The sequence below is a fragment of the Drosophila eugracilis genome, unplaced genomic scaffold (genome assembly GCF_018153835.1).
Source record: "Drosophila eugracilis isolate 14026-0451.02 unplaced genomic scaffold, ASM1815383v1 contig_722, whole genome shotgun sequence".
NCBI lineage: Eukaryota > Metazoa > Arthropoda > Insecta > Diptera > Drosophilidae > Drosophila > Drosophila eugracilis.
In genome coordinates, this window is record NW_024573616.1 from 3,847 (window position 1) to 31,673 (window position 27,827).

Genomic DNA, 27,827 nt, shown 5'->3' on the forward strand with positions numbered 1-27,827 from the left:
GCGATTCCCGAGCTGGGCCGCTCTGCTATTTACAAACTAAACAAAGCCTTATGTGGTTAACTAGAGTTAGGTTCTCTACTAGCTAGGAATTAAGTACACTCTTTAGGACTCCCTGGAGGGTGCTGGGTGGGGTGTTGTGGACGTGGGGGGATCGAGGTTGGGGTACGATACAAACGAAGAACTAATGTTAATTAGAAATCACTTTGAAATTATTGCAGATATTAGTTTTGTTCAACTCGACAGCTCTGTCTGTTCATCTGTGCAGCTTACGGGCTAGAATTATGCTAGGCTTACGAACTAACAGCTTTTCGAATACTGCTTAGAGAAAGAGATTCATCATACTGGAAGGACCCACGGGCACTCGCACGGATAGAAGGTGGTCCATCATATCCTTATGATCCAACGGCAAATCAACATCAGATATTAATGTGAAATCGTTTCACATTGATGTGAAAAATATGATCTTGATATGTTGAATACATTTAGAGAGTAACTCAAGGATGGCATCATGCAACATTTGAAAACGTCGCCATAGATGAGGGACTGCGATTGCCCGGGGTGCCACCTCCAGTATCATAAACCCAAACGAGCCACGCGGATGTGCGGCTCGTTTCTTAGCTTAACACGAATCAGTTGCAAACAAGAAACATCACTGGATGTTGGTTGATCGACGGGCGGCGACAGGCGGTAGGCGATGGGCGGTATGCGGCAGGCATCTGGGGGCATGGCAGGCTTTGGCAGGCGGACAGAACTCAGCAGCAGAACAAATTGCAGCCGACAATGTCCGCCTTGAACTCCAGCTGCAACTCCGGGTCGGGCTCACAGTCCGACTCTAAGAGCTGCTCCAGGCCCCGATCCTGATTCCGATCGACGGGATCATCCTGCTGGTGGTGCTGCTGTTGCTGCCTGATGATAACCTGAGATCAGAACTCCTGCGGATACTTGATGCAGTCGGGCGCCTGGGAACTGGAGGCGGTGGAGGCGAAGAGGGAGTTGGGACCGTTGCCGTTGCTGCCGCCATTGGACAGCGAACCCGGCCCTCCTGCACCACCACCCACCCCCACGGAGCCACCACCACCCACTGAGCCACCGTCCTGCGACTGATAGCCACTGGCCGCCGAGGCCGCCGCCGCCGTCTGATATGGTTCCTGATACAACTGATTGAGTCTCTAACCAGTACCCGAAAAGTGCCACGCGTCCTATGCGCTCAGGTGCGCGAACTGTGACGGATGGATATCGAACTGGTGGTAGGGATGGCCATAGGGACCCATGTGGTAGGGCACGATGTTCATCGAGGCCATCTTGTGCTCCTTCTTCCACTTCATGCGCCGGTTCTGGAACCAGATCTTAATCTGCCGCTCCGTGAGGCACAAGGCGTGGGCGATCTCGATCCTGCGGCGGCGGGTCAGGTAGCGGTTGAAGTGGAACTCCTTCTCCAGCTCCAGCGTCTGGTAGCGGGTGTATGAGGTCCGTTGTCGTTTCGTCTCGCCATTGGCATTCACAGTACCTGGAGGGAAAAGTGACAAAAACTTGCATTAGTTGTGTTGGAAAATGGGAATGTTAAAGTTAAATATAAATGAAATGTTAAAACGATAAAGTTCTAAAAACATAAAATTACGAATAAGATTAAAGGTAAATTCTAATAATTACAAATTCTCAGTGAGTAGCGGGATGATAAATCGGTTCAACTAAGAAAGATAAAGACCTTTGAATATCTACTTAAACCCAAAATGCTCTTTCCATACTTCAGCCAAAATATGATTTATTTCTACCGAAAACTATTTGAGGGCGTTCCTAGGCAATCGTCAAACGTTCAAGTGGACAACACCACCGGATCCCCAATCCTTCCCAGCTTTCCCACCGCTTCGAGGCAGTTAATTTTCTCATTTATATTGTGATTTTCTGCAACGTTGCGCATTTCATAAATATGACGTGTCAAACTGCCATTTCGTGGCACCCGAAAAGTTCATACTGTGCATTGTGTTCTGGCAAGTTAAAGGGAAGGGAAAGGGCTGCGAGAGTTTGGCGAACGTATCTTGCCCCAGACAGATGTTTGTCGCTACCCGAAAACTTGTATCCTTGTATCGGCAATCGTCGGCAGATAATGACAATTTCCCGTTCTTGGCAAGTCGCCCCCGAAAACTATTCTGTCATCTGTATCGGGTTTTTTCGGCGTTTTCATTTTTTTCATTTGAGGCAAGCCATTGGCATGAGGGCGTTCGAAGCGCGTCGTTCATAATGAGGGGGCGTGCTATGCCAAAGTAGACTTTTAAAAGCCATTTACCGTGGCGTGTTATTACGGCCAACTCAATTGGCCCGCCCGCTTTGTTTGGGCTTTGCCAATACGCGGCAAAGAGTTGAGGGGGAGGTTGAGGTTGAGGTTGAGGCAGTTCTGCCATAGACACTGTATCTCTATCGCTAGTATTTATATCTGCGAAATGTGTGGCAGTCAGTCAATGTGATAGACGGCAACCGCTGACTTGCCAGTGCGTCCCTCTCTGTGTGTTTTCTTTTTGGGGCGGATTGTTCACTCGATTGACTCCAAGTTTCACCCGCCCTATATGGGTCATGGCCCATTTGCTAAATGGGAAATAGTTTGGTTAAGCCTTCTTGAGAATCAGTCAGATTGTTCGTTACTCTTGAAGAGTGTTAGTAGGCTATATCTCCTGGTTCTAAGTCCTTGAACGACATTCTTCTAGCTTGAATTTAGTTCACTTTTTATTTATTTCAAATTTGATTCACTTTAAATCAAAAAAAAAACACAAAAGTAAGCATTCTTCTATATAAATTGCGCTATTCTTCTAGGTTTTCCAAGTTGATTTAATTTAATCAACGTCTCTGCTGCCTTTGGCCACCCAAAAATACAAATTTTAGCTATGGCCTTCTTTGAGCAGAAACAGAAAACAAATACCGCCCACACACACTTCCGAAAGTTTTCCGCCGTTGCTGCCGGCGCTGTCACAGTTTAGTGGTCTTCGATGTGACGTTGGCGGAAGATGTCGGGTCACATCAATCAGCGGCCAAAATCTAAATGGAATTTCTGATTAAAGTTGAAATTAATTACCGCTCATTTAATTAAGGCGAGTTTCAGCGTGGCGACTGTGGCCAGGGATCAGAGAAAGAGAGAGAGAGAAAGAGAGAGCGAAAGCGCCGACATCAAAGCTCCTGCACTTCCCTGGCTGGCTGCCATCCTGAATGGGCTTAAACTAATGACCAAGTAAACAGCGAGCAGACAGTAACCAGACAACGGGCATCGGCTCCATCAGTCATGCGGATCAGCCGGCAATGGAGAGGGACTCTGGGGAGTAGCTGGCCAACTGTTGGCTAAATTGAAGTGCACTAGTCTTGACCCATTTCGAACCGTCTAGCTGCAACTGTCAGTCAGGCCATCGAATTTAATATGGCAAGTAATATTTCTGGTTAGCCATTAGGGCGGAAACTTTGCCCAAAACTTGGCAGCCTTCCGACTGATGCATGATGTGCAGACATTTTTGAGTGCCCTTTACTATTTGATAAGCTGGGATCCTGACCTTGCCCAGGGCGTCCGGCCAAATCGATATGTCCTGTGGCCATGCTCCTCCTCAAGGGTCACAGACACTCTTTTTTAGGAAATATCTTTCATAGTCTGCCTGGCAGGGAGACAACAAAAGACAAGCTGAACACTTGCACTGCCGCCGACCATTTACAATTGTCAAATGCTGCTGTCATATGTTGCAATTTGTTTACACCACTCAGGGGCTGAATGCTGCTGAGCGGAGGGAAAGCGGCGGAGGCAGCAGCATTGCGAAATGTATCTTACGGATGCGTGCTGGTATCTGCAAGAGTTTAGGGCGCCTTAAGACTTGAGAGAGTTCCTCGGAAACAAGTAGTCAAGCGGATTAAGGAATTGACTTGTAAAAAAGGGTATATTAATTTCAGATTTTCTCAGTTACTTTTGCAGAATCAATTTCCACGAAATCTAAAACCATCTCCTTTGCAAATTTTCAGTTCTCATCTCTCATTATGTCTATATCAGCCCCATCATTCCTAGGGTCTGCCCTGCACCCTCAGATCACCATCACAGGCATCATCAGCCACTAATTCCCACTCAGATTCTGTTTGATTTCCGACTAAAGATCAACACACATCCGCAACCCGTTGAGTCCCCAGCCGAGTGTCAACACTATGGCCTCCCATCTCCTGCTCCTCAGATTATATTTTTCTTTATTTTTTGGTTAACTACATGCGAGTAAGTAGCGCATCGCTGTCGTCATGGCCAGGCGCAATATCTAAGGCGAAAGCCCCAATGAGTTGACAGGGCAGAGCACCATCCAAAAGCAGCCCCATAGCATTCGAATCGGAATCCGAATCCAACGGCACCTGGCATGTCATATCACTGGTGCTTATAGCACTTGCCAGGGGTAGGGCAGCCCAAGGGGGGAGGGACAGATCTCTTGACAGCGCCAATGAGCGAACATTCGAAGCGTTTTACAAGTTTGTTCCCATTTCCCTGCCACCTCAATGGGATGGGATGGCATGGTTTCGGATTGGGATTCGGTTTGGGCTGCCAGCCCCTCAGACGCTCGCTGTATCTTTGTCTGTGTCTGGGCATTTGTGAAATACTATATAGACATATTGGATTTTGCATGTACACGAGTATATGTGCACATATTTTTGAGACAGAATGTCAAAAGTATAAAGAATGTGCTTTTAGGCGACTTTTTGTGCACCCTTTTTGGGGTAACATTAGTTTCTTATAACCCATTGAGTAGATACTCCTAAGTAGCTATACCTATGTCAAACTGGTTGGAAAAATGAACAGAATTATTACAGTCGAGTTTCTAATTACAACAAAAGGGCATCCATACTTCGGTTCGACCTTAAGCTCCCTTCATTGTTGACCATTTCATTTGCATTTCGCGTAAGATGACGTCAAGTGTACTTGGCTAAGAGAGCCTCTTCGGCTGACAGCCGCTTAACATATCAGTTGGAAATTTGAAATTTTTTGGTGCATCCCATTTCGGCCTGCATGCAAAATCTGTTTCAGAATTTATTAAGTGACGATCGGAGCTGGGAGCTCCTTCGATCTCAGTGTCAGCGGGTCTCGGTTCTGCAATTCAAATTGCCATTGTCTGGCCGGTATGTTCCTTGTTCCCTTCGATGTTTCGCCAGTGTCTCTTTGCATACTCCTCATCCTCGGCCTCGTCCTCGTCCTGTGATTGACACGAGATTAGCATACAGCTCAGATCGCTAAGCCAGGTTCAAAGTTAAGCTGAAAACCTTTGGCGTAGGTCGGACACCAGTATCTTTCGAGTCGAAGTTTAATTGCTTTCTGTTTGGCGCGGCGCAAATAGAAATGAAAAAATACGACAAAAAGATACTTGCGGCTTGTCACAAACACTTGTACCGGTCATTTGTCAACGGTCTGGCGTCTGGTCAGGCAAAAAAATACTAAAAAAACAACAACCGAACATCGTCATCGTAATCAGCAACGTGTGCGGCACTCCAAGATCCCGGCACCTGGGCTCCGATGGCGGCGAGGGGCACGATCATCGGGCGGCCTCAGTTTTGATCTTATCATGCAAAAACAACTTTGAACTTGTTGCACTTTTTACAGCGAATTGTAAAGCTTACACAGAGAGAAAAAGCATGACATAATTTGAGTATAAATATGATGAGCTGTTTGTCATGGTGGCTGTTAGAGAACTTCTTGGTATCCCTTTATATAAGATGGTAACAACGATCTAGATTCTAAAAAGTGACTGATATTTCTCCCCGTGCTGATCTGCTGAGTCAGGTTGATGTCCAAGCGAAAACTTCATAAATCAACGCACTTCCGATCATCGCAGCTGGTCGGTGGCTACTTAAGAGACCCTGGCTAATGAGTCGTTTAACCAAAAACCATTATCAATGCCACAATTCCAGGCGCGGGTCATTAGTCATAAGAAGCGAGTCACGAGAGGAATTTTGTCACAAATTGAACTAATTAAAGACAACAAGTGCTCTTGGCCAAGATCGCTTCAATTCAAGGAATTCCGAGCAGTTTTGCGGGGCTCTCTGAAACTCAAATATTCCCTCAAAAAATATGTTTCAAACTCGAACAGTTCCAGAAATAAATCAGACGGAGAGCGAGAGGTGCCACGCTTGAGGACTGCTGGAAGAGATAAATCTTGGACCCTGGGACCGATCGGATCGGATCGGATCGGGGGGTTATATAGAATGCAGATGGAGGAGTCAAAAGGGCCGCCGCGGGGGTCGCCAACGGGACATGTGCAGCGCGCGGGTTAATTTCTTTCGGAAAAAGAAAATTAATCAAATATGCGGCCGCCGCGCGGCTATCTGAGAATGTATCTGGCTCTCTATTCGGCAGGCAGTATCTTTCCCTGTGCGTTGCATTCCTCCCGTGATAAATGATGCTGCCCCGGGTTCTGACCGTGTGTGTTTTTGTTATTTTTGGGGGCAGGCGACAAATGATGTGACATTTGTGATAATGAAAGTGTTGCCATGGCCTCCACCCACGCAGTAACCACTTCAGCACGCGCTGGACAACAGGTGTTTTGGGGTCCATCGATGTCCACGGACCATTAAAGCGCTATTAAATCGTAGTCAGAACTACTGTCTGCCTCCGTCTGGGTATATTTGTCACACCCTGGCTGGGCAGGAGGGCTGGGAGTGGGGAATTCCCAAAAAAAAAAAGGAGCAGGAACAGCCACCGAGCTTGATCATTAATCACAATTCAAATAAAGGAAGCGATGCAGTCACAGGATGGTGGTCAGAAAAATGGCAAGAATATTAAAAACACTCCAAGAAATGGGATGCAGCTGGGGATGGGGCTGGGTGGAACTTCTTTTTTTTATTGTTTTTTTGTTTCTTGTTTTGTGGTGCGAATTGTGCGTGGCCTTGCCCTGCCACCCATCTACTTTCAACCCACCTCACCCCCTTTCAGGTTTTTTGGGCATTCGCGTGGCTGCCTTTGGCTTGGTTTCGTGAAAAATGGAAATTATGTCAAGAAGTAAATTGATTATTTCGCTTTAAAGCATTTTTCAATTTATATTCCGTGTTTGTTGTCAACACGAACACATTCAGTTTCGTCACTCCGACAGCCCGACAGCCGAAGGGCCGGCTTGAGAGCTTGAGAGCCGCCACAATGCCCAGAATTTCATTCCCAGCTCTTTCTCGCCGTTTTCTTCACCTACTCGAAGGCACTCGAGTGAAATGACATCATGTGGCACCAAAGCTCCAGCTCTCGACTTTTTCGGCAACAGCTGATGCGGTTCGTTGGCAAATTGAACGATCTGAACCTTGAAGGTTTGGCTAAGGGATGGGAAGACCGCTTTGTCCAGATGGAGCAGCATATGGTTTCCGGTGAAGAAGGTTTCTTTGGTTTTAGTAAGCTAGTTTGGACCTAAAATAAGTTGGACTATTGGTGAAGATAAGTCACTTTAAGTTTGTTATTGTGATTTTTAAGGAATTAACTAAATATTCCTCCAAATAGGATTTAAAAATGTTTGAAAAATGTATAATTAAGGAGAGAGAACTCAATTCAATCGATTTAGGTTTGATTCTTCATTAATGTTTTAAAAGTAAAACGTTTTTAGTAGCCTATTACAGTTTTTGATAACCTTTTTAAAAACTAATCAAATCGTAAGACACCTCTTTGATAACAAACTAGCATCTGCGTTATTGGGATTCAAATTGAATTGGTTTCAAGTTCCAAAGTAGTTAGCTTAGGCGCTATAAGTTAATGAGCATTTATTGTTCAACCTCAAAAGCTAATACCGAAATTTCAAAATAAGAAACATCAAATTATAAATCGATACTGATTTTGGCCCTCAAACGTGGTGATTAGCCAGCGGCAGCGACCTTTTAACTTCCCAACGAATCTGTAACTGTTTTCAGCTCAGTGTCCTTCTCCCTCCACCGAATCGCAGCAATTAAGCCAGCCATTGGAGACAACCTGTTGATTGGACACTCAGGACTTAAGTGCTTTTCAGGGATTAAGTTAAGCAAACGCCCCTCGGGAGACACGTGACGCCCCCGACCAACCACCTTCACCTGACCCCGCCCCTTGAAAGTTAAGGCTTCGCCCTGGAAATAGACAATCAACCCTTGGAGAGCTTTTGGTAATTGTTTTGAATTCGAAACAGTTGCCCACCCCGACTCCGCACCCCGAACCATCCTTCAATCCTCCGCTGGCATAATGAGCTGGGTAACAAATTATGCCGCTTGTAGCTTGTATTGTGTTGAAAATATAATAAATGAATTATCTGCGTAATTAATGAGCTTTTAATTTTTAATGGCGCGACGCAGGCTCCCAGGGTCCGGGCAGGCAGGCAAATGGACCCAGGCTCCGCCGAGGAACCAGCCAGCCGACCGAGTGGCTATCAGGCCTGGCGTATCTTTTAGATACAATTTTAATGTGACTTCTTGCAAATTATTTATGCGCGCATTTTCGCTCAGATAATTATCGTTTATCTCTGATTTAAAGAGTTCTCTCCCGGCCGCAGAAGAGGCAGCAGCAGAGGATGCTGACCATGTACACACCATATAGGTAGTGCGGTCATGTTCGAGTCCAAAATGACTACCTCAGTTAATTATGGGGCTCCCGAGTAGGGAGCGAGCGTCGCGCATGCGCACATAAATTAGCCGAGCGGCAGCGCAGGAAAACCAGTTCTCTCTCTCTCTCTCTCTCTGCCCGTGAAAAGACCGGGTAAACAGAGTAACCCCTTTCGGATCGAGATACCCTGGGCTGCATTCAAGCACCGGCTTCGGTACCGGTGCACCCATTTTTAATGAGTGTCCTGTCGTCTGCAGTTGAATGAACGGGCTACAAAATGCGGCATTGTCGTTGTCTGGCTTCTGGAGTTCTCGCTCATTTTCATTTTCCCTCAGCCCCATGATTAACTGCTCGGGGTCTTTGACTGGCGCTGATGACCACAGGTCCTGGCCCAACTGCCCATCCCGACTCAGTAATCAATCACGGGCACGTTGAAGAATTTTTTCGTCCGCGATTTTGATTTACTCTCCTCGCACTCATTGACTTTCCATTAATAATTTCCTTTGTAAATTGCATCCTGTGGCAATCGTTGTAATTGTGATGAATTCTTTATTAATGCAAGCTCAGGGGGTTGGGAGTGGGCAGAGGGGGCTGGCGTCAATGGCGTCAGGTTCAATTATCTTCCATATTTCTTATGCCGCAGCCTCTGAGGCTGGGCGATCCATCAGATGGCTGGCAAACAATTTGCATTTGAATGTAAGGTATTGCCCCCCTGGATTCTGGACTATTTAATTCGCTAGTTAATGGGCATTTTGATGGTGCATTTAAGTTCAGTTATCTGATTGACTGGGGGTTGCCTAACAGCAGTAACTTTACGTTGGCCCAGGTCAACGGGGTTGAGATTAAGTGTTCTACATAAGCCATTAGCCGATCTACTTGGAGGCCATTAATCAAGCGGGAAGTTATATTCAAATTATGGCTAATAGAGCTGTTCATCGTGTGCGGTTCCTTTCAATAGAACTCTCTCGGCTCGGGCCATTCATTTTTATTGCAAAACCTACCAGTTCTAGTCGCTGCTGGTAGTTAATTAAATGGAAAGACAACCTACAAAACACACAGCTGGCTCTGCCGAATTAACTTGAATTTAAACTTGGGAAATGAAGTGATGTATTATTTGCAAGCTTCGTTTTTAGAAAACAAAAGTATTCAACATGGCTGCCCCGGCAAACATGTCAGAGAAGATGTGAACACGAAAAAAGCATACAAAAAACTGAGAAAAAAGAAGCAAATTAAAACCCAGAGCAACGACTCAGCAGCGGCGGAGGCTGGAGCCGGGGCTGCCGCGATGATGAAGATGGAGATGGTTATGGCTATGGTGAAGTCAGGGCGCGGAACAAGTTTTCAAAACTTGCTACAAAGGTGTCTTTAAAAATCTTTTAATTTCGACTCTTTCCCCCCCGGCCGCTTGCCACTCTTCTTTTTTCCTGTTCAAGCAATGTGCAAATTTGCTGTCGTCAGTGGGGAACTGAAAATGGAGCTGGCAAAGGAGCTCCGAAAGGGCCTGGGAGCTGGGAGATGGGAGATGGGAGCTGGGAGTCGCCGCCCGCCTTTTAATGAACCGCGAAGTGCAGCAAATGTATCTGTATCTGTGACTGCACACGGAGAAATCTTCTGATTGGGTTTGGGTTTGGATTTTTAATATTTGAAATATTTCAATTCGATTTTTAGAGGTTTAAAGTTATAGAAGCCTTTGCTTTTACGATTGTCCATTTGATATCATGTTAGATATTATTACACATAAAAATAAATACAAAATATAAGCTTGTAGAAATAGAAAAGGTGAAGATGATGGTGATAAATCTTGTTAATAAATCATATGGAAATAAGTATGACGAAAAGTAATAATAATATAAATTCGATTTAAGTCGCATATAAATCTGCTATCTTGCTCAGATACTAAGAACATTCCAATCGTTAATTTAAAGTTGCTGAAGTTTTTATCAACCAAAAGTCTTTTTTCTCTCTGCAGCCTTGAGCGCATTGAAAGTAAAGTAAGCTAAAGGTAAAGCGGTCCTGGCCCTCGGGGCAGAATGTTGCCAACAAATTGCAGTTGTTGCCATTGCATTCGAGCTGTCACTGCCAAAGAGAGAGAGAGAACACAGCACAACATAATACACACACACACACAAACACACCTGAAGCTGACCCTTGAACCCCGGCGATTTTAGCACGCCATAAACAGGAAGAAAGCCCCAATTCAGGGCCTGGTACGAAATATGGCCAGGAAAAGCCAAGTGGAAGTGCCAGACATTTAAATCGAATTGGCTTCAGGTGGCACACACACACACACACACACAGCCCGGTTTTAATCTGCGAAATGTAAGCCAGAGTTCGGGGCACGTAGCCGCAGACAGCAGATACATATGTATCTGCCAGATACATTCGCACACACGCCCGGACCACGCGTGTAACTCAATTTTGAATGGAGGAGGTGGCAGCACACGTTCCTCCGCCCGAGTTGGGCCCCAATCCGAGGAAGGGGATCCCAAGACCCCGGCTCACTTGTGGGTTTGTCTACTCAGTCAAATAGTTTTGCCGCCTGCATTAATAATTCACAATTTCATCTCGGATTGTATGCGATTTGTGATGGTTTTCGTTTAACTTCGGTTTTTGTTTGCCGCCCAGCTCCAAGGTCTGCGGTTGAGACCAGGTACCACTGTACTGAATCCACAGGCTGTTGCTGGTTAAGTTGGTGGATAGTGGATAGTAGACAGTGGACAGTGGGCAGCAGGGCTGAGATGTGAGATAAGTGTGGGAGGGTGTGGATAATTTCAGGTATTTGGAGTCAAGAGTTAGAGAGTGTAAATGGTTTTGAAAATACCTTTAAGAAAGTTAGTTTAAACAGCTTTTCCATCCCATAACTTTTCATATTTATATAGTTCTCTGGGTTGATCTTTTTGTTAAGCTAATAATAAACTTAATTTTAGCAATTTCCTAATCACAGAGATATTTTAAAGCATCTCCAGCTGTTTTCCTGGAATTCTCCCAGATTTAAGCACTCAATACCCCACGCGTCCCACTGTGCTCGGTCCGCTTATCGCCGTTGCGTCATTTCATTTAAGTTAATGCGCAAAGAGATTAATATTCTATGCGTATCTCGGCGAAACTGGCTAAAAAGGAAGAAAGGGGGAAATCGGTAACTGGGTGAGAATGAGTGGATACTGGATAGCTGGCGGTTGGGGGATTCAGGGATCCGGGAATCCGTGGCCATCTGCAGATGTGCGCCAATTTGCGACTGAATTTGATAAATTCGCATTGCAGCGCTGCCGTGACACTCGCCTGAATTTATGGCTCGCACTTTTTCACCATTCAAATCGCAATTACTTTGCTTGATTCGCAATTTAATTTTCCCCCACCCCAGCCGGGCAATCGAGTATCTGGCAGCTAGAGATATATAGATAGAGCTATATGCACTGACCGATCCAGTAGTTCTCTAAACAATGGAGAAAGAGTAAACACTTCGGAGGCTGTGCAAGTCCATTAGAATGTCGTATGGAAGTGAAATGGTTCTATATCTATATCTGTGTTCCTGAGCTGCATCCACAGATGTATCTTTGTATCTATCAGCGCTGGCACATCATCAGTCATTAGTGGCGCCATTGTTGGCTCTTCAAATATTGCCCTCTTTGTTGGCGGCGAGTGGCCTCCATTGTTACTGTCTCCCTCGAGATCTACTCCCTCTTTCCCCCCCCTTTTTATGCGCTTTTCTTAACTTTGGCCAAAATGTGGCCGACTGCCACTTGACGGCATCAATGGGCAACTAAGTTTCATAAACAACAAGCTCTTCGGGCCATCATTCATCTTTCCGTGTGCCTGCCGAGTCGAAGACGCTTTAAAAGCGTTTTCTTCGTCGACTGATTCGGGCTGTACGATGAGTGATATTTCTAAGGCAGACAATGTCTGTATATATAGAACTGCACTAGAGTTGACCTAGAAAGAGATGAAATTATTTTGGGGGGTATCTGGTCGAATCTAGACGCTAATGAGCAGCTAATTTTGATTACACTGTGTTGCAGGTTTTGTATATGTTTTAAGGAATTTTATTATGCTTAGGGAAGATGATCTTTTGAGTGATATTCATCCTTTAGAATGTATCTTTAGCTTAAGAGATTGTTCTGATGCCCTAATGCTTGTTTGTTTTTGAAACTGGATAGGTGTCTTTGCCTCTTGCTATCATGAGAATGAAACCCTGTAGCTCAGTGTTCTTTAGCGCTTGCTCTCTTTTCAGTGCCCGTATCTGGCCAACTTAAAGCCGAATGAATTTCAATTCAAGCAGAGTGATGAGTCCGCCTGGCATCCCCTGCCACTGAATGGGACACCGAAATTCATTAAGAACAATCGCCAGTAAGCACACACTCAGCCTGTGCGTTGCCAAAAAGTTACGCTTGGTGCGAAACAATTCGACAGGCACTTCTGTTTTCAGGCTCCCATTAGCGGCAGAGAATGCCAGGATGCCGCGGAGTTGGCTAATAATGGGTCTCGGCTTGGGCAAGAGCAGAGCCGGAGGAGCAGTGAAATAAATTTATGTTCTACTGCACTTTCAGCACCTTGCGCCGCCTGGCGATGACGTTGCCTGGCATTTTGCATTCACCTCGCGCGGTGGGCATTATAAAAATCATTTTCATTTTCGGGGGGACCTTAGAACGCGCCGAGCACCAAAATAAAAATAATAACAATCATTATGATTAAACGTAGCTATTTGAAAAGTCGTGTTCCAAGTTAATGAAAATGTAATTGGCCAGCGAATGCCGGGCGCGTTTTTCTTCCTGGCCCTGGTTCTCCAAGCTCTCCATCTCCGGGTTCTGTCTGCCGTTTCATCGTTTTTCTCTTACATTTTTTATGGGCGGAGGCAGGCGCAAAAGCAGCATGGCGGCAGGAGCTGGAAAGTGCAACAGCAGGTCCACCAGCAGACAGCGACACCCCGGACCAGAACACAGACCATTTCCGAGATCGGGAACACAACCGCAGTTTAACACGCAGAGAAAAGGGAGTCATGAAGTTAAGATATTCCCATAAATAGGAAGTATTAACAAGGGAATTTACATTTCAAGCTATAAAAAATAATCATAGCAAACTGTTTCATTTTTGAAGGGGAATCCTTTAAATTTTAATTAAAAAGAAAAAAGAAAACATGAAATAAACTCCAAACTTTGATGATATATCATAAGGTAACCCCTTCCAAAATATATTGTACAAACCAAAGAAAGTTTTTTACAAGAACTGAAACATTTTCAAAACATGTTACCTAATGATAACGATCACAATGTAATCAGCCTGCGTTTCACTTCAAGGTAAATCAAGGTACAAGACTACATTTCGTATGCTAATGTCTAAAAAACAGTTCTTAATCCTCCTCAGTAAAGTTCATCCTAAAAGCATAAATCCTTATATGAGATTCTTAGATTTAAATCCCACTTTTCCCCACAGTGCACTCCCAGTCTCAGAGGCTGCTGCATTCTGCTGCCTTGCAGCGCAACCGTCGCGTATCTTGTATCTGGCATTCAACTCGTTTGCAAACTATTAATTTTGTGTAACATCCTGGCATCTGCGGCATCGAGTGGCCAAAGCCTTCGGGTTGAACGGCACGATCGGCCCGGCCAAAGAAACAGAACTGCAGATATTTGCAATTTAGATTTAGAAAATAGACTTTTAGCAGGCAGTGCTCTCCCCAGCACTAGATTCATTCCCCAGCAGTTCCCATTTTCATCCTAGCTTCTGTTCCGATTTCCTCTGCTCCGTTACCATTATTGACACGAGATTCGCTAATAATACGAATTATAAGCAATTTACGGGAAATTTTAAGCCAAAACTTGCATGCAAGCTCGAACATATTTTTAGGTGCAATTAGCCACTTACTAAAGGCCAACCCAGGGAGAAAATATAAATCAAACAAAGTGGATAAATAAATAAATAGCCGACTAATTAGGGAGCGGCCTGGTTGTATAAAAAACTAAGCAAAAATATCAACAAATTGTCAATTTGTATAGGGAAAAGGCAGAGGAGAGGCGATCTAATAGGCATTTGACATTTCGGCAGATAGCATGAGTATCTTTGCATCTGTATCTGTATCTGTATCTGTATCTGAATATGAATCTGAATCAGCGCTGGGAGCATCTTTTGATGATCTGCTTGGAGGTCTGCCAGCTTTGGTCTTGTCAATTAGGGAATGAATTTCGAATGCCTAAAGACTTCACAAGACTGCATGCGATATTAACCAAACATGCAGCAAGGCACCACAGGGTGTGCTTATTGGCGGGTTGGCGGATACTTGATGCCACTAGGAGCTCTTCGGCAAAAAGTAAACTCATTTTGCGAAAAGTGTTTCGCAGAATTCAGACAGCCTCGCTCGCAGTTCTCTCCACTCTGAAGATGGCGTTCGAGCTGGCGTTTTTTCTTTGCATTATAAAATGGTTGCCGCAGCAACAACTTGACGTGATTATATGCAATCAGCCGGACTCTGCCCTGCCCCTGCCCCTGCTCCAGCCCCGTTTCATAAGCAACATGCACTCGAAATTTGCATAATTGTTAACATGATGTTGCTGTTGCTTTTTTACTGGACTTTAATCAGCGCCTGTTTCGATGCTACCCTCGAGATTGCCCTTTATTATTGGCATTTGCGCTGCTTGGCACCTGCAACAGCGTTTTTTTAATAGCGATTCTTAGTTCGGGCGCAATTATAAAAAATCCTGCTCATGCCAGCACACACCCAGCTAATTTCTAATAAAGACATTTGCTGTCGAAAATTGAGTTGTGCTCTGGGACGATAAAGTGGCCAGCCTAATTGCCTAAAAGGCTGTTGACTCTTGTTGTTTGAAGAGAGCAGGGAGTGGTATCTACAAGGTAAATCAGCCTTCTTTTATACCTCCTAACAATCGAACTAAGAGACTACCCTAAAGTATTATTAGTACTCCATGAACTAAGCTAACTAAGCTAGCTGCAATGTATCTTAAAGTGTGTTTATCTACAAAAGCACTAAGCTCATATTGCATAATTATATTAGAAGAAAAGCTGTACAAAGATCTTAGGAACTCCTTAAATACACACCTAGCCGTGCCATTAATATAGTTGCACATAATTGTATGTTTTACATAAGAGCTTGGAGAGCAGAGCTATTGTTGTGGCAGAGGAGATGTGCAGAGGAGATGTAATTATATTTAAAGATATGGCTGCACATAGTTGTATAGATGGCTGCCTTTCACATTGCCCTCAACCGAATATGATTAAGAAAGTAATTAAATCTCGGCGATGCATGAAAACTCAAGGAAAATGGCAAAGCCAGACGTAGATACACGAGATACACGAGCCTTTCGCCCCACAAATACAACATTTCCTGCGTTCGCAGTGCGTCGGATGTGAGCAGCCAGCAGAAATGTATCTGCCTCCGAGAGATACCCAGTTCATTCATGTCTCTGCCAGGCTGTTCCAAGTGAAGTTCATGCTCTTCATTACCGCCCTCCCCCCGCTGCAATCAATTCCTCCACTTGCTGCAATTTGCATAACAGATACTCGCCGTTCTTGCTGTTATTGCCCGGCTGCCATGAGTAACAGATACACAAATAATAACAATGTGCCCCATTGATTGGAGCCGAGCAGGGAACGAGTTTCCCCACTCACATGCTCACATGCTCACACTCTCGCGAATCGAAATGGAAAATCAAGCCAATATGTATCTGTATCTGTATCTGTATCTGCTGACTATCCATAAATATGCAGTTCGTGTGGCAGCACTTCAGCGTCTCTTTAATTGGCTGACATGTTGTGATTTCGGGTTGTCAACTGCCGGTTGAGTAAGCAAATATGCAAATGCAAATATGAAAATGCAAGACGCAAGCCAGCAATTAACCTTTTCAACGTGGAAAACCACCTATATCTAATATCTTTTATTGAATAATTTCGAGTGCCTTTCGGTTATACTTCAATGAGCTAATGAGCGCGGAATTTGATTTATGAGACACCAGCCAAGAGCCGCCGAAAAGCGTTTCCCAGAACCTGAATACCCAATGATTTATACGTGGACAGAGATATTTAATTATTTTTTAGCAAAATAATAAACGAGCTGCAGGTACGATTGCAGCCAGGTAGATCCAAGCAAATGTCAAACTATTTGCAACCCAATTAATCTCCCCCAACCACTGCGCGAATATGAGGAATCCTCTCAATAATTTGATTACTCTTGGGAGCTGCGAAAACGACTTCGTGAGCTTGCCCTGTCGATGGGTCAGAAAAGGTGGAAAATTCTTTGGGGGAATCTGAAGCAGGAGGCTGGAGGGGGTGGCAGAAAGAAAAATCTGTGTGCGCGCCAGAGACATGATGAAAAATCACTGAACAATTTTTCGTTCACAATTTTCCAGCCCAACAAATTTCGGGTGGAAATTTGTTCGGTTAAATTTAAATATAAACCGAGCGAGGTGCTGAGATTTATATCAAGCCTCAGTATCTGTCTGCTCAGATATCTATATATATATATATCTGTATCTTTATCTGAATCTGTATGTGTATCTGAAACGATATTATGAGTTATTGTGGGAGTCAGCCGGCCTTAGCTGCGGGATCGTTTGTTTACAATTTTCACGAGCTACGATTTTCGCGGTCGAGTTTTTCACGCAGCGTTTGCCTCTGCTTTTCCCCCACAAAACTGGAGAAAAATCCAAAGAGCGTAAGTGCGAGGGAAATGTTGTTATTGTTTATGTATTTTGACAAGATTCCCCGCGCGCACAGTTTGCCAGACAATTTGGTGCTAAGCACTCGGCAGCATTTGCTGCCCAATGAATATTCCTAGCTGGCTAGAGTTGCAACACCCATTGAATGGCTGAGTGAGACAAGTGTCTCGCAGAAGTGGTAATGAGCACTGGAAGAGGCACCGATTGAGGTGAGTTATCGGTGGATGGATGTTGATTTATGATCCCCATTTCTAGCTAATTCCATCATAAGTCGATACAGCCAGTGAGTCAGTAAGGTGAGACAGCACATTGTTGGGAAAACTAATTGAAGATGCTGATACTAGCTCATTGAGGGTTAATCGTTAATTCAAAAGTATAATTATTTAATTAGAAATCTTAGAAAATGTTTGTTGTTTAGAATAATGCAGCCTGTACTTGATTTACAAGCATTTTGTTAACATACTGCAAGGGCTTGCAGCACTCCCTTACTTAAGATTAAGAGTTCCGTTAAGTCAAGTTCTTAAGAACTAAAACTAGGTTAAATCACATTCAAATGAAGTACTCACTCGTTCCGAGATGCACTCGCTTCATCCAGGGATAGATCTGCGGCGGATTCTTCTTTCCGTTGCCGCTGTTCTGGCTGCTGCCCGCCTCGTTGCCGCTGTCGCTCTCGGAGTCCGAGTCCCCGCCACCCGGGCTGTGCATGGGGACATTGACGTTGCCGGGACCGCCGGGCACTCCGGATCCACTGTGGTTGTTGTTCAAACTGGCAGCAGCTGCGGCAGCCGCCAGACTACCGCCCAAGACGCCCTTGTTCAGCGAACGGGCCACACTCTCGACCACCGAGCTGGGGGATAGCTTCGGGGATATATCCCTGGTGGACAGATCCTGCGGACTGGCCAGTGACTGGCTGTTGTTGTTGTTGCTGTTGGAGCTGTTGTTGTTGTTGCTGCTGCCAGGAACACCCCCACCCCCACTTCCGCCCGGCGTCACAGGGTCATTGGCGTACTTGCAACTGATGTTGGCCTGCTGCTGCTGCTGTTGCTGCTGTTGCGGGTGTTGCTGCTGGGCGAGTTGCTGCTGCTGCTGGGCAGCAACTGCTGCTGCTGCATGGGCATGTTGCTGCTGTTGCTGTTGCTGCTGCTGCTGCTGCAGGAGCAGTCGCTGCGGCTGCAGCTGTGTGTAGTCCACCATATCCGGGTTTCCCTGTCCGCCGTAGGCAGCCTGATTGGCATAGTGGGCCTGCGGTGTGTTGGGGTACAGATTGGGCGTATAGGCCGCCGCTGCTGGGAAATAATCATTGGCACCCGGAGTGGCCGACCCCGCACTGCCCTGACCCCCGTTTGACCCGCCACTGGGCACCACGCCTCCGTTACCGCCCGCCCCGCCACCACTGCCGCCAGCACTCGAGTTGCCCGCTCCCGGGTGATTCTGCTGCGGATTCATCTGCTGTGGGTAACAGGAGGCCAGCGAGTTGACGAACTGGTACGAGGACATCGCAAAGCAGTCGGGATCCATTCTGAAGCCAGGGGTCCTAGTCGAGGATTGGTGACTGGAAATAAGAGGGGAAGAGGGATTAGAAACTCAATTTTGAGATATGGGTATGATGTGATATGCCTTTCCCCTAAGAATACCTTTTTGATAGAAGGAAAACACTCCTAGTTATGAGTTTAGTGGCTTACTCTCTTAATTTCTTAATCATAAAACATGATATAAACGTTGGTTAATGATGAAAATAAACTTACACTTATAAAAAACATTCCTTTCTTATTTTTATTAACACTTTATATTAATCGACTCCTTCCAAGAGTTCAACAGTGCAACCAACGAGGTAATAAATTGGTTTTTCTTGCTTTTCACTTTTAGCTCTGAGATCTCACTCAGCGATTGGCAACATTGTAGCTGAAAGCTGCGGGGGATTCAGTATTTGCATTTGACTAAAGATAAGTCGAACGAAAGCCACTTCTTGGCTTATGCGAACACCCTGAGGATACATTTTGAGGAGGACGTTCTCAGTTTAAGATTATATAAAAGAAGGGAAAATCCATATATGCTCTTAAGTGATAAATTGGTAACCAAACTACATTGTTTCGTAGTAAAATTCAATCGTTTTTTACCCTAGTCACTAGCTAACTTATACCCAAGACAAAGCTGCATACTTAAAGGCGTTCTTATGCCTCTTACAAAAACAAAGATTTCAGGTCTTTGTGTAGAATATTATATGGTTTCTAATACTAAAATATCTCTATTGCCAAATACCTGTTGAAGAGTCACCTAAAGCAAGCTGTTTTCCTGATTTCAAGCCAGGTAAACCCAAACCCCTGCATCTGCCTCACGCCTCTTGATTGGTTCCTCCCTCGAAGTGTTTCTTGGCCCGCTGATAATTTCCCTTGCTCTTACTTGGTTATTATTATTATTACTTTTAGAACGGTAAAGAGTCGCGTTTTTTCTTCTTATTTTCCGCTGGTGGAGAGAGAGCTGGGGCTGCCTAAGCATGCAATTTCAGCCAGCCGGACCATCGAAGTGGATATACTCGATGTATATGTAGAGGAGCTTTTGGTAAAGGAATGCCGAGGGACCGCCCACTCTTCTGGACACACTTGGCGGAAACTTCTTGCGGCTGCACTTGCTGGCAAGACTCACTCCTCCGAGTGCAGCCATCGCAGATACTGCACTCTTGGTCTTGGGCATGGGCATGTTTGTTCAATGGCGGAAAAACTCGTATTCTCCGCTGGCCAGATAGCAAGCAAAAGCAATGACCCTCCGCTTCGAAAGGAGCTGAAGGAAAGGAGCTCTCGAATCGCCCCAGAGCCGAAAAAGTGCAAAAAGGCAATGAGGCAAAAGAGGCCAAGCGAGGCCGCTGCACATGAACATGGCCAAAAAACTAAAAATCGAGATTGCAAAATAATTTAGGAAAAGTCGAATTTTGAAATACACTTGTACTTGGACCTAAGCCTGTGTCGTTTTTAAAAAGCCTTATGGATTTAGGTTTGAATGTATATCTATTTGCATCTATCTACATTATATCAAGAAGATGAAACATTGAAATAAATGAAATTCGATGCATTATGTTATTCTAAATGAATAAAACAGAAAAATAAAAATATTTGCTTGATTTTAGTGGATAAAACCTTAAACTTAGTCCAAAATGTCTCCATGAATGTAAACTCATTTTAGCACAGAAACTAATGAGTTGTTCTTCTTTCAACCTAACTAAACTTAAATACAAAACAATTTTTATACTTTTTAATTAAAAGATACTTTATTATCTCTCCCAAGTGATAGTACCCTCTTTAAGAGTATAAAATATAAACCACAACAGCGGAGCACAGAGAACATTGGCCAAAAACAATGCAACCAAGTGCAGACCCCGCAGTTCCCTGCCCTTTTTTGTGTGGCTTGAAACCAATAATTTTGATTCAGTGGGCAATTTAACCCTTTAGCATGTTGGCCAAATGAAAGGAGCTCTCAACTTGGGCTTAAATTAAAACGCCGTACGCCATTCGAACGAAACTGGCCAAGAACCAAGAGCTGGCCAAGGAGCGAATGCTCAACTTTGGACAGAGATTTATTTGATGAGCAGGGTTCTCGGGGAAAACACAAGAAAAAATAAAAATTAAGGAAATATTGTAAACTTGCCTTCAGGTCCCCTTTCTCCTCCCCTTCCTTCGATCGTCACCGATTATAGGCTTTAAGAGCCCGGTAACGGTGCTTTTGGAGGAAAGCGTTTCAAGCCCGGCAATATGAGAATTATAGTTGTAGACAAGCGCCCGTGTTTAAGCCGAACAAGGCCGAAATCAGCGAAATTATAGGATCAGCGACTCTGGCTGACTTTGAACCTTTGACTGGCAGATATTTGAACAACCCGGGGTCGAATCGATTTGGTGGCAACGCGAATGGAAGCGATTCAAATTGATTGGGTGAAAAAGCGCAGTTTTTAAGCCGCCAAACCAGAAGTACCCAAGCCAGCCAAGTAAAGTCTGGCATAAGTAATGGAAATTGATTTGGAAAGTCTTATGCAAGCCTTTGTTTTTACACGGAAGGCAATGGGAAAGTTTCTTGTTAGACAATCTTCACCTTTTACTTACTTAACTTACTGTTTTCTATATCATATTGCAGTTTCTATGTTCACTGTAGTTGCTTTAGGAAAACTAACTCCATCTTTTTCCCGATCACTGAAGGGCAAATTAAAAATTCAAAAAAGAACTGGGGGAGTGGGGGAGCAAAAGCTGAAGCCATAAATTAAACGAATTTTGAAAATTGTTTTCCAAATAGTTCGAGACGGCGCTGAGGCGACAAGCGGTTCAATTGGTGTTAATTAAATCCATGAATAATAAAAACGCCGGCGAATTTTGCGGGCTCCGAAAGAGACGGGGCAGCCAGAGGAGAGAGAGAGAGAGGGGGATGGTCGGACGACGTCTTAGATTGGCGATCGTCGGTCGGGCTCATAAGAAAGCCATAAATTATGGCAATTCTTTTGGGTTCCAGCTCAGCGACATTTTGGTCTGCGGACGAGAGAGTTTTTCCTTTTGTCCCTCCTTTGTTATATAAACACTTTTAATATGCCTCCAAATGGGAGTGAAATTTCTCTTTTGCCTCGATACTTAAACCGCAGAACGAATTTCCTTTCCCTTCCCCTCCCGCTGGCTTTTCCATTTTCCTTGTTCACATTGCCACAGGTAGGAGTCTGATCCCAGCTATCTGAACTCCAGAGGAGGGTACGGGGCAGAGTGAGAGTAAACAGCAATTGAGTTGCACATGCGTCGGCCGATGCCATAAATCAATTGGGGGAAATATTCCAGGGCGACAGCTGAAAAGGGTTTCCTTCCCCGAACCTCGTTCGAGATGTTGACGTTATGTTTCAGGGGGTCGCGGGGTCCTGACTCTCCCAAGCGCTTTTCTTATGAGCTGGGCTGAGGGCTGAGCATCTGCCCAATTAAGATGATTAACTTTTGCATAATCAATCGACGTTGGGATTTGCATATCTGGCTTATACTGATTGTTTTAGGGAAATGAAAAATAAATGATTTTCATTTCAGATTTTCTTTTTTAAACGTTAAGGGTGTAGATTCCTCAGACTCCCTAAGAACATAAGTTAACTAAGAAGTGTTAAACCTAAAAAGAACCTAATAGGTTCCTATCCTATCATCCAAACAGACTTATAGTAATTAGTTCAGTATTAATTCTTTAAAAAGGGGAGAAAGGGATACATCTAAAAGAGCCACCATAACTCTTAAAAAGTTTATCTTGCCGTCTTTAAAACGTTCTGCTACTTTTACTTTTATCTCCGTTCTTCAGCTCAACTTTAAACAACTTTTACTAATTCTAGTCACAGCCCAACTGAACCCAAACCTAGCCTAACTCGTTTCGGCTTAAAGAAGGAACTGTCATCCATTTCTGAGCACTCCATCACCGTCATCATCTACGTCATTGGCCCAGAGCCCAGAGGGCACCATCTTAATTACGGGCCGAACAAAGCACCGAAAGCAGTTACTTCGCCTACGAATGTCGCCGGGCTGTTTGTCGTCACCATTACGGATTTTGTACCCAAACGAGCCCTGGCCATAAATCATAATTTTTAATATTTGTTGTCAACAGGGGCGTAGCTTGTGTGCATGTAAACACGCCGCTCTAGAACCTCAAACAGCGGTACGCACGAGTTCAGCTCAGCTCGAGGAAAAAAGCAGAAGTACAGAACAAAAAAAAATAAAGATAAATAAAAGGTATTTGCGCACGCGCAGTCACACTCATTGGCAAGGCCTGTTGTCCCGCTTACTCGGATGGATGATGGCTGAAGTGGAAGAGAGAGGGCCAAAAACCCATTAAAAAGTCATAAAAATTTGTAAGCACCTCATAAAAATAGTCATAAATATTATTCCTCTTCATCTTTTTGTGGCCATCTCGTGGCTACAACTGCCGTGGCAACCCTCGTCACAGTCGCAGTCGCAGTCGCAGTCGCTGTTTGCGGTTTGCTTGTTTGTTTGTCATGGCACTCATAATTTTTATGAGTTCTCCAATTGTTTTCCCAGCCCAAAACCAATCATCGATCCCGATCCTCACTGCAAGCGGCCATTTGCGGTTGAGTTTGTCATCTCATCTCTGTCCTGATAATTTACGATCTGTTGCGTAATGGTTGAGGAGGAAGTATCAGGACAGAAGTCCTGTTTCTGGTCAAGGACATCTCAATTGTGTAATATTTCATGGTTTGGCTACTGTTCTTGGTTAATCTTTGATTAAGTTGATTTGTGACAGGGAGAGGGGGTGCTACTGGGTGTTTTCATTAGTAGAAGAAGTAACTGGATGATTCTTTATGTTCTTTTGAGTTCCCTTCCATTAATACGTAATTAAAATAGGGAGTCTGGCTAACTGCTTAACAGAAAGAGATTTATCTTTATGATTTATGTTTCAATTTGAAGAAACAAGCCTTGGGTAAAGACTATTTAATCCAAATTCACATTTTTTAGTTTAGCTTGAACCTTCAGGGGCTCTTAATCTCTTTACTTTGGCATGTAGTTTACAAATTTCGTTTCCCGTCAGAAATGTCTGCCATTTTTGCGGCCAATAGATCAACGACTCTAGCACAAATTTTCAGCTTGCGTGTTTGCGATTTTGATTTATAAATATGAACAAGTTGAGTTGAAATATTTGTGAAGGGGGAGAGGGAGCGAGGAGGCGAGCCAGGGTTTGGCTGTGATGAATGTCTCCGCCAGGCGCAGGCCAAATAAATTACGGCGCTGCAGAAGACACTCAAAGGAACTTTGGACTGGCCTCTTCCCTCCTCAATTAGCCATGTACTACTGACTATTACTTGGAAAGGGAAATGGAAATGGGAATGTGACTGGGTCTGGGTCTGCAACTGTCTCTGTGTTGTGCCCACATTATGCAATAGCTCTGCAGCCAGCTCTTTGATCTTGGCCCACCCCCGGCGGGCTGGGCGAATGAAAGTGACCTACATCAAGTGGAATTTCATCCACTTAGAGCACATATGGGAGTCCATGCCGGGATGCGGAGTTCTGCCCAGGAGCATCGTCTTTACTCGGTCATTGGCAAAGTCCCCCGAAGTTCCAGACGAGTGCGTCTGCTTTTCTCTTTTTTTTTTACTTTACTTTACATAATTTCAGGTTCGCCCCATGGCGTCTTGGCCAGCATGGGTTCGAGTCCGCCGTGCCAGGGGCCAAGCCTATATGTTAGGTATTTCTTCATCCCTATCCCTACTTTCGGGGCTTGGTATATAGGGCTGGCTATGTGCCTGGATTAGCCTTCTATATGCGCCGCTTGTTAGGCATTTTTCATTCGCTGTGACATTTCGCCTTTGTGCCTCTTAATTATTTCAAAAGCGGCTGCATTTCGTTTTAATGAAGTGAAAATTCCTTGCGTTGATACCGCACACGCAACCCAATGAAAAATTACTACTACACACACAGCAAAGAACAGAAACAATGACCAGATATCGGAGTATATATAAACAGTTGATTCGGGGTGTTTCTTTTTCGGACAAAACAAACATATTTTTATTGATTTATGATGAGGGAGTTACGAGAACGTCTTCATGTAATGGCTGAGGAGTTTAGGTAAACAAGAACTTAATTCACTAGCTTAAAGTGTTTCATTTTTATGGGTTACTGTTTAACCTTTCCCTATGACCTTGTCTTGACTAATAAAATGTGTAGACTTATTTAAAATGAAATCCTCCACCAATTAAAGGCTAAATCTGATGGTTTAATAAGACTAAGTAAACGTCTTTTTAAAAGATCAGATATTTGTATAATGAAAATAAAGTTACAAAACATAACAAGATGAAATATATTAAATTAATGAATAAATCATATTGCAGGGGTTTTAAACTTGGAAAATATAAAAACACATCCCCTAAAAAGTATACATTTTTCTTTTCTGATATTGATATTTCTTATAGCAATGTAAGACTTCATAATCTTATAACCTTTCAGTTTCTTTATATTTCTTAGCACATAAAAAAATCACAAAAAATACAAAACAAAAAAGAAACAAAAAACGTAAATATATCCTAGTCAACCACGGATTTCACCTGCCCCAAAGTGTTGCAACCAATTCTTCAGCCCTAACACTCATTTACTCACAATTTCAGTTAGCCGACGGCGTTCACCTCCGCTGAAGTGAGTTTTCTTTTCGGATTTTCACTGCACTGATTCACTGAATTTCACTTGCGCCGAAATTACGGAAATTGCAGTGGACAATCACAAGGGTAAAACTGTCACAACCAGCCGGATATCTGGGCTATCTGTGGAGTTAATCCGTTGGCATCCTGCTGGCAAATTGGCTAGACTTTTGAGTTCTACCTGCAGGTGAGAGTGTTTTGGATGGTCCTAATGGTTAATTGGCCGCAAAGGGCTAAGCGACGGGTTTGGACGGTTTTTGGCTTTTGGGTAACACAAGAACACAAACGCACTCGCGCAATTTGTCACAGAACGCGATAAGTATCTGCGGGATGGCCAAGTATCTAAGTATCTGCGCAAATTTCACGCCGAATTTATGACTGTCCATCAACGCCAGCATCGATGCAAGCACTTTGCAGCCCATCCATCTCTCGCGCAAAAAGATCGAACAGAATTTTTATCTTTGTCTTTGTATCTTTGTATCTTATTGCGCGGCACTGCAGTGTGTTGGATTGTTAGAATTTAAGTTTGAATCTGATTCTGAATTTGAGTTTTTCTTTTTTAATTTTGTTTTTATTCCGGTGTATCCGCGGATACGTGCTCGAAGCGCCAATGTCTCACTTTGACTGCTCGGGCATAATTCAAATATCTGAGCATCAATAAAAAACACACAGACACGCCAGCGCTCTGGCTCACTCACACTGCCCCATTTCCCCCGTCCAATTGTATCTGCGAGTACGAGCAAGTAGGGCTATGTGGCCATATAGCTATATACCGCCGACCAAGTGCAGCGTTCATTATTCGAAAAGTGTGCGAGCGAGACGTCGGCCATTGCGCCGCTCTGCCATCTCGCTCGCACTCGAGCAATTACCGAAACTACCTTTGCGGACGCGAAGAACGTTTCGAATCAACCGCCAAACCAGAAATTCGTTGCCACAAATTGTGTCTCACCCATACGAGCTTACTGTGTGTGTGAGTTCGAAAGAGCGCCTGTTCGAATAGCTCGGCTCTCTCTAGCTTCGAACAAGTTCTTATTGTTCTCTCACACGCATACGCTGTATGAGACCGTGTACGTGTGAGATCGTCAGTCGGCAGTTCGAAAAGTACGTTTTCGAACTTCCAACCATCCGAAATTCTTATTGTTCTCACCGACACTGTCCGTGTGAGATCGATTCCGAGGTGCTCAAATCATAAACATTCGAACTTCGAACTTTGGGTCAGCACGGAAAGGTTTCGGGATTGAAATGGAGACGTTTGGGACTCGTTTTGGGGATTTTGGGAGATAAAATACTATCAAAATAAGTGTTGGAGAATATTATTATGATAGAGTTATATTTAAGGTTTTATTTTCAATTTTAACTATTGGATTTTGGCCTATTTTTAATAAAATATGAGTCAAAGATTTAATACATTTTCAGTATATTTTAGTCCATAAATTTATATTTAAATCTTTTTTAAAGTTTTTTTTTTAAGGAAGAGGTTTTAAATTTGTATATTTAATGAAATAATCAAACATTGATCAGCCTTTTTATGGCTTGTTTATTGAAAGTTACATGTTTAAATACAAGTATTACCATTACCATAATTTTAGCAAGTAAATATGTAAAATCGGATATATCGGATATATCTGGCATGTTAAGCGGTTAATTTCTAAGCAATATTGTGGTTTATGAGATCCCTTAACGTTACTATAAAGATACAATGACGATTTGTGGTTTTAAGGGGACTTATTTACACTTAACTAACGCAAATCAAAGAAATATTAAAGTTACATTCTCATATCATTCCTTCATTCATTCATCTCATTCTTTTCAGCTTGCACCTTCAATCTTTCTTTTAAGTTAAGGCAAAGATAAAGCCTTCTTTTAAGTTAAAAATTGAGCAAAAGTCTCCTAAGCAATGTCATTCTGACGACTCCTGTACCTATTTCCCTTCCTATATTTAAAGTTTAAAGTGCTTTCTACCTTAGTCACACTTTTAACTTACCTTTTAATGAACAAATTGAAGAAATCCAATCGCAGATTCCGAATGAGCTGTGTTATTTCAATAAGTTTTTCTAGCAACACTTCACTGTATCTTTGTATTTTTCTATGAATTGTATTTTCCTCTAAGCACAGCACTTTTGTATCTCTTAGTTATTTAAGATAGTGAACACTTTGAGAATATATTTAAGGTGGATAAGAAATCCCCTCCTATGTAAAGGAGTTAGTCGTTAGAGTATCCGCTATGGGGAGACCATGGCACCTTGCCGTCGCCAAAGAGCTTTCCATGGACAATCGCAAGACTGGCTTTCGAGCGGAAACTTCGCGGATAGCGAGCGCGGTTGAGAACGATTACGAGAGTTAATGTATCTTTGAAATACTTTTTAGCAGGAGACCGAGCGCGCAGCTTGGCGACTGAAGTGCGCCACGTTCGATTCACGTTTGAGCCATAAAAACGGACAGAACGACCCTCTAGTTCGCTGCCTTTGTGTGCGTTTCGAACACTGTAAATCAT

General features: G+C 43.8%; 1 protein-coding gene across 2 annotated transcripts; it reads right to left on the reverse strand.

Annotated features, from left to right (window-relative positions):
• On the reverse strand, positions 1-27,825 carry LOC108117569 (homeotic protein Sex combs reduced). 2 transcript variants are annotated; one of them, XM_041819426.1, is made up of 3 exons: positions 27,318-27,825; positions 17,763-18,748; positions 1-1,507 (listed from the first exon to the last, which is right to left on the reverse strand). In XM_041819426.1, exons 2-3 carry the CDS (start codon positions 18,712-18,714, stop codon positions 1,200-1,202), a joined length of 1,260 nt encoding a protein of 419 aa, XP_041675360.1. In that variant the 5' UTR covers positions 18,715-18,748; positions 27,318-27,825; the 3' UTR covers positions 1-1,199. The 2 variants fall into 2 exon arrangements, with proteins under 2 accessions (XP_041675360.1, XP_017085569.2); XM_017230080.2 differs by lacking the exon at positions 27,318-27,825 and adding an exon at positions 25,296-26,389.
• Positions 27,826-27,827: the final 2 nt, after the last annotated feature.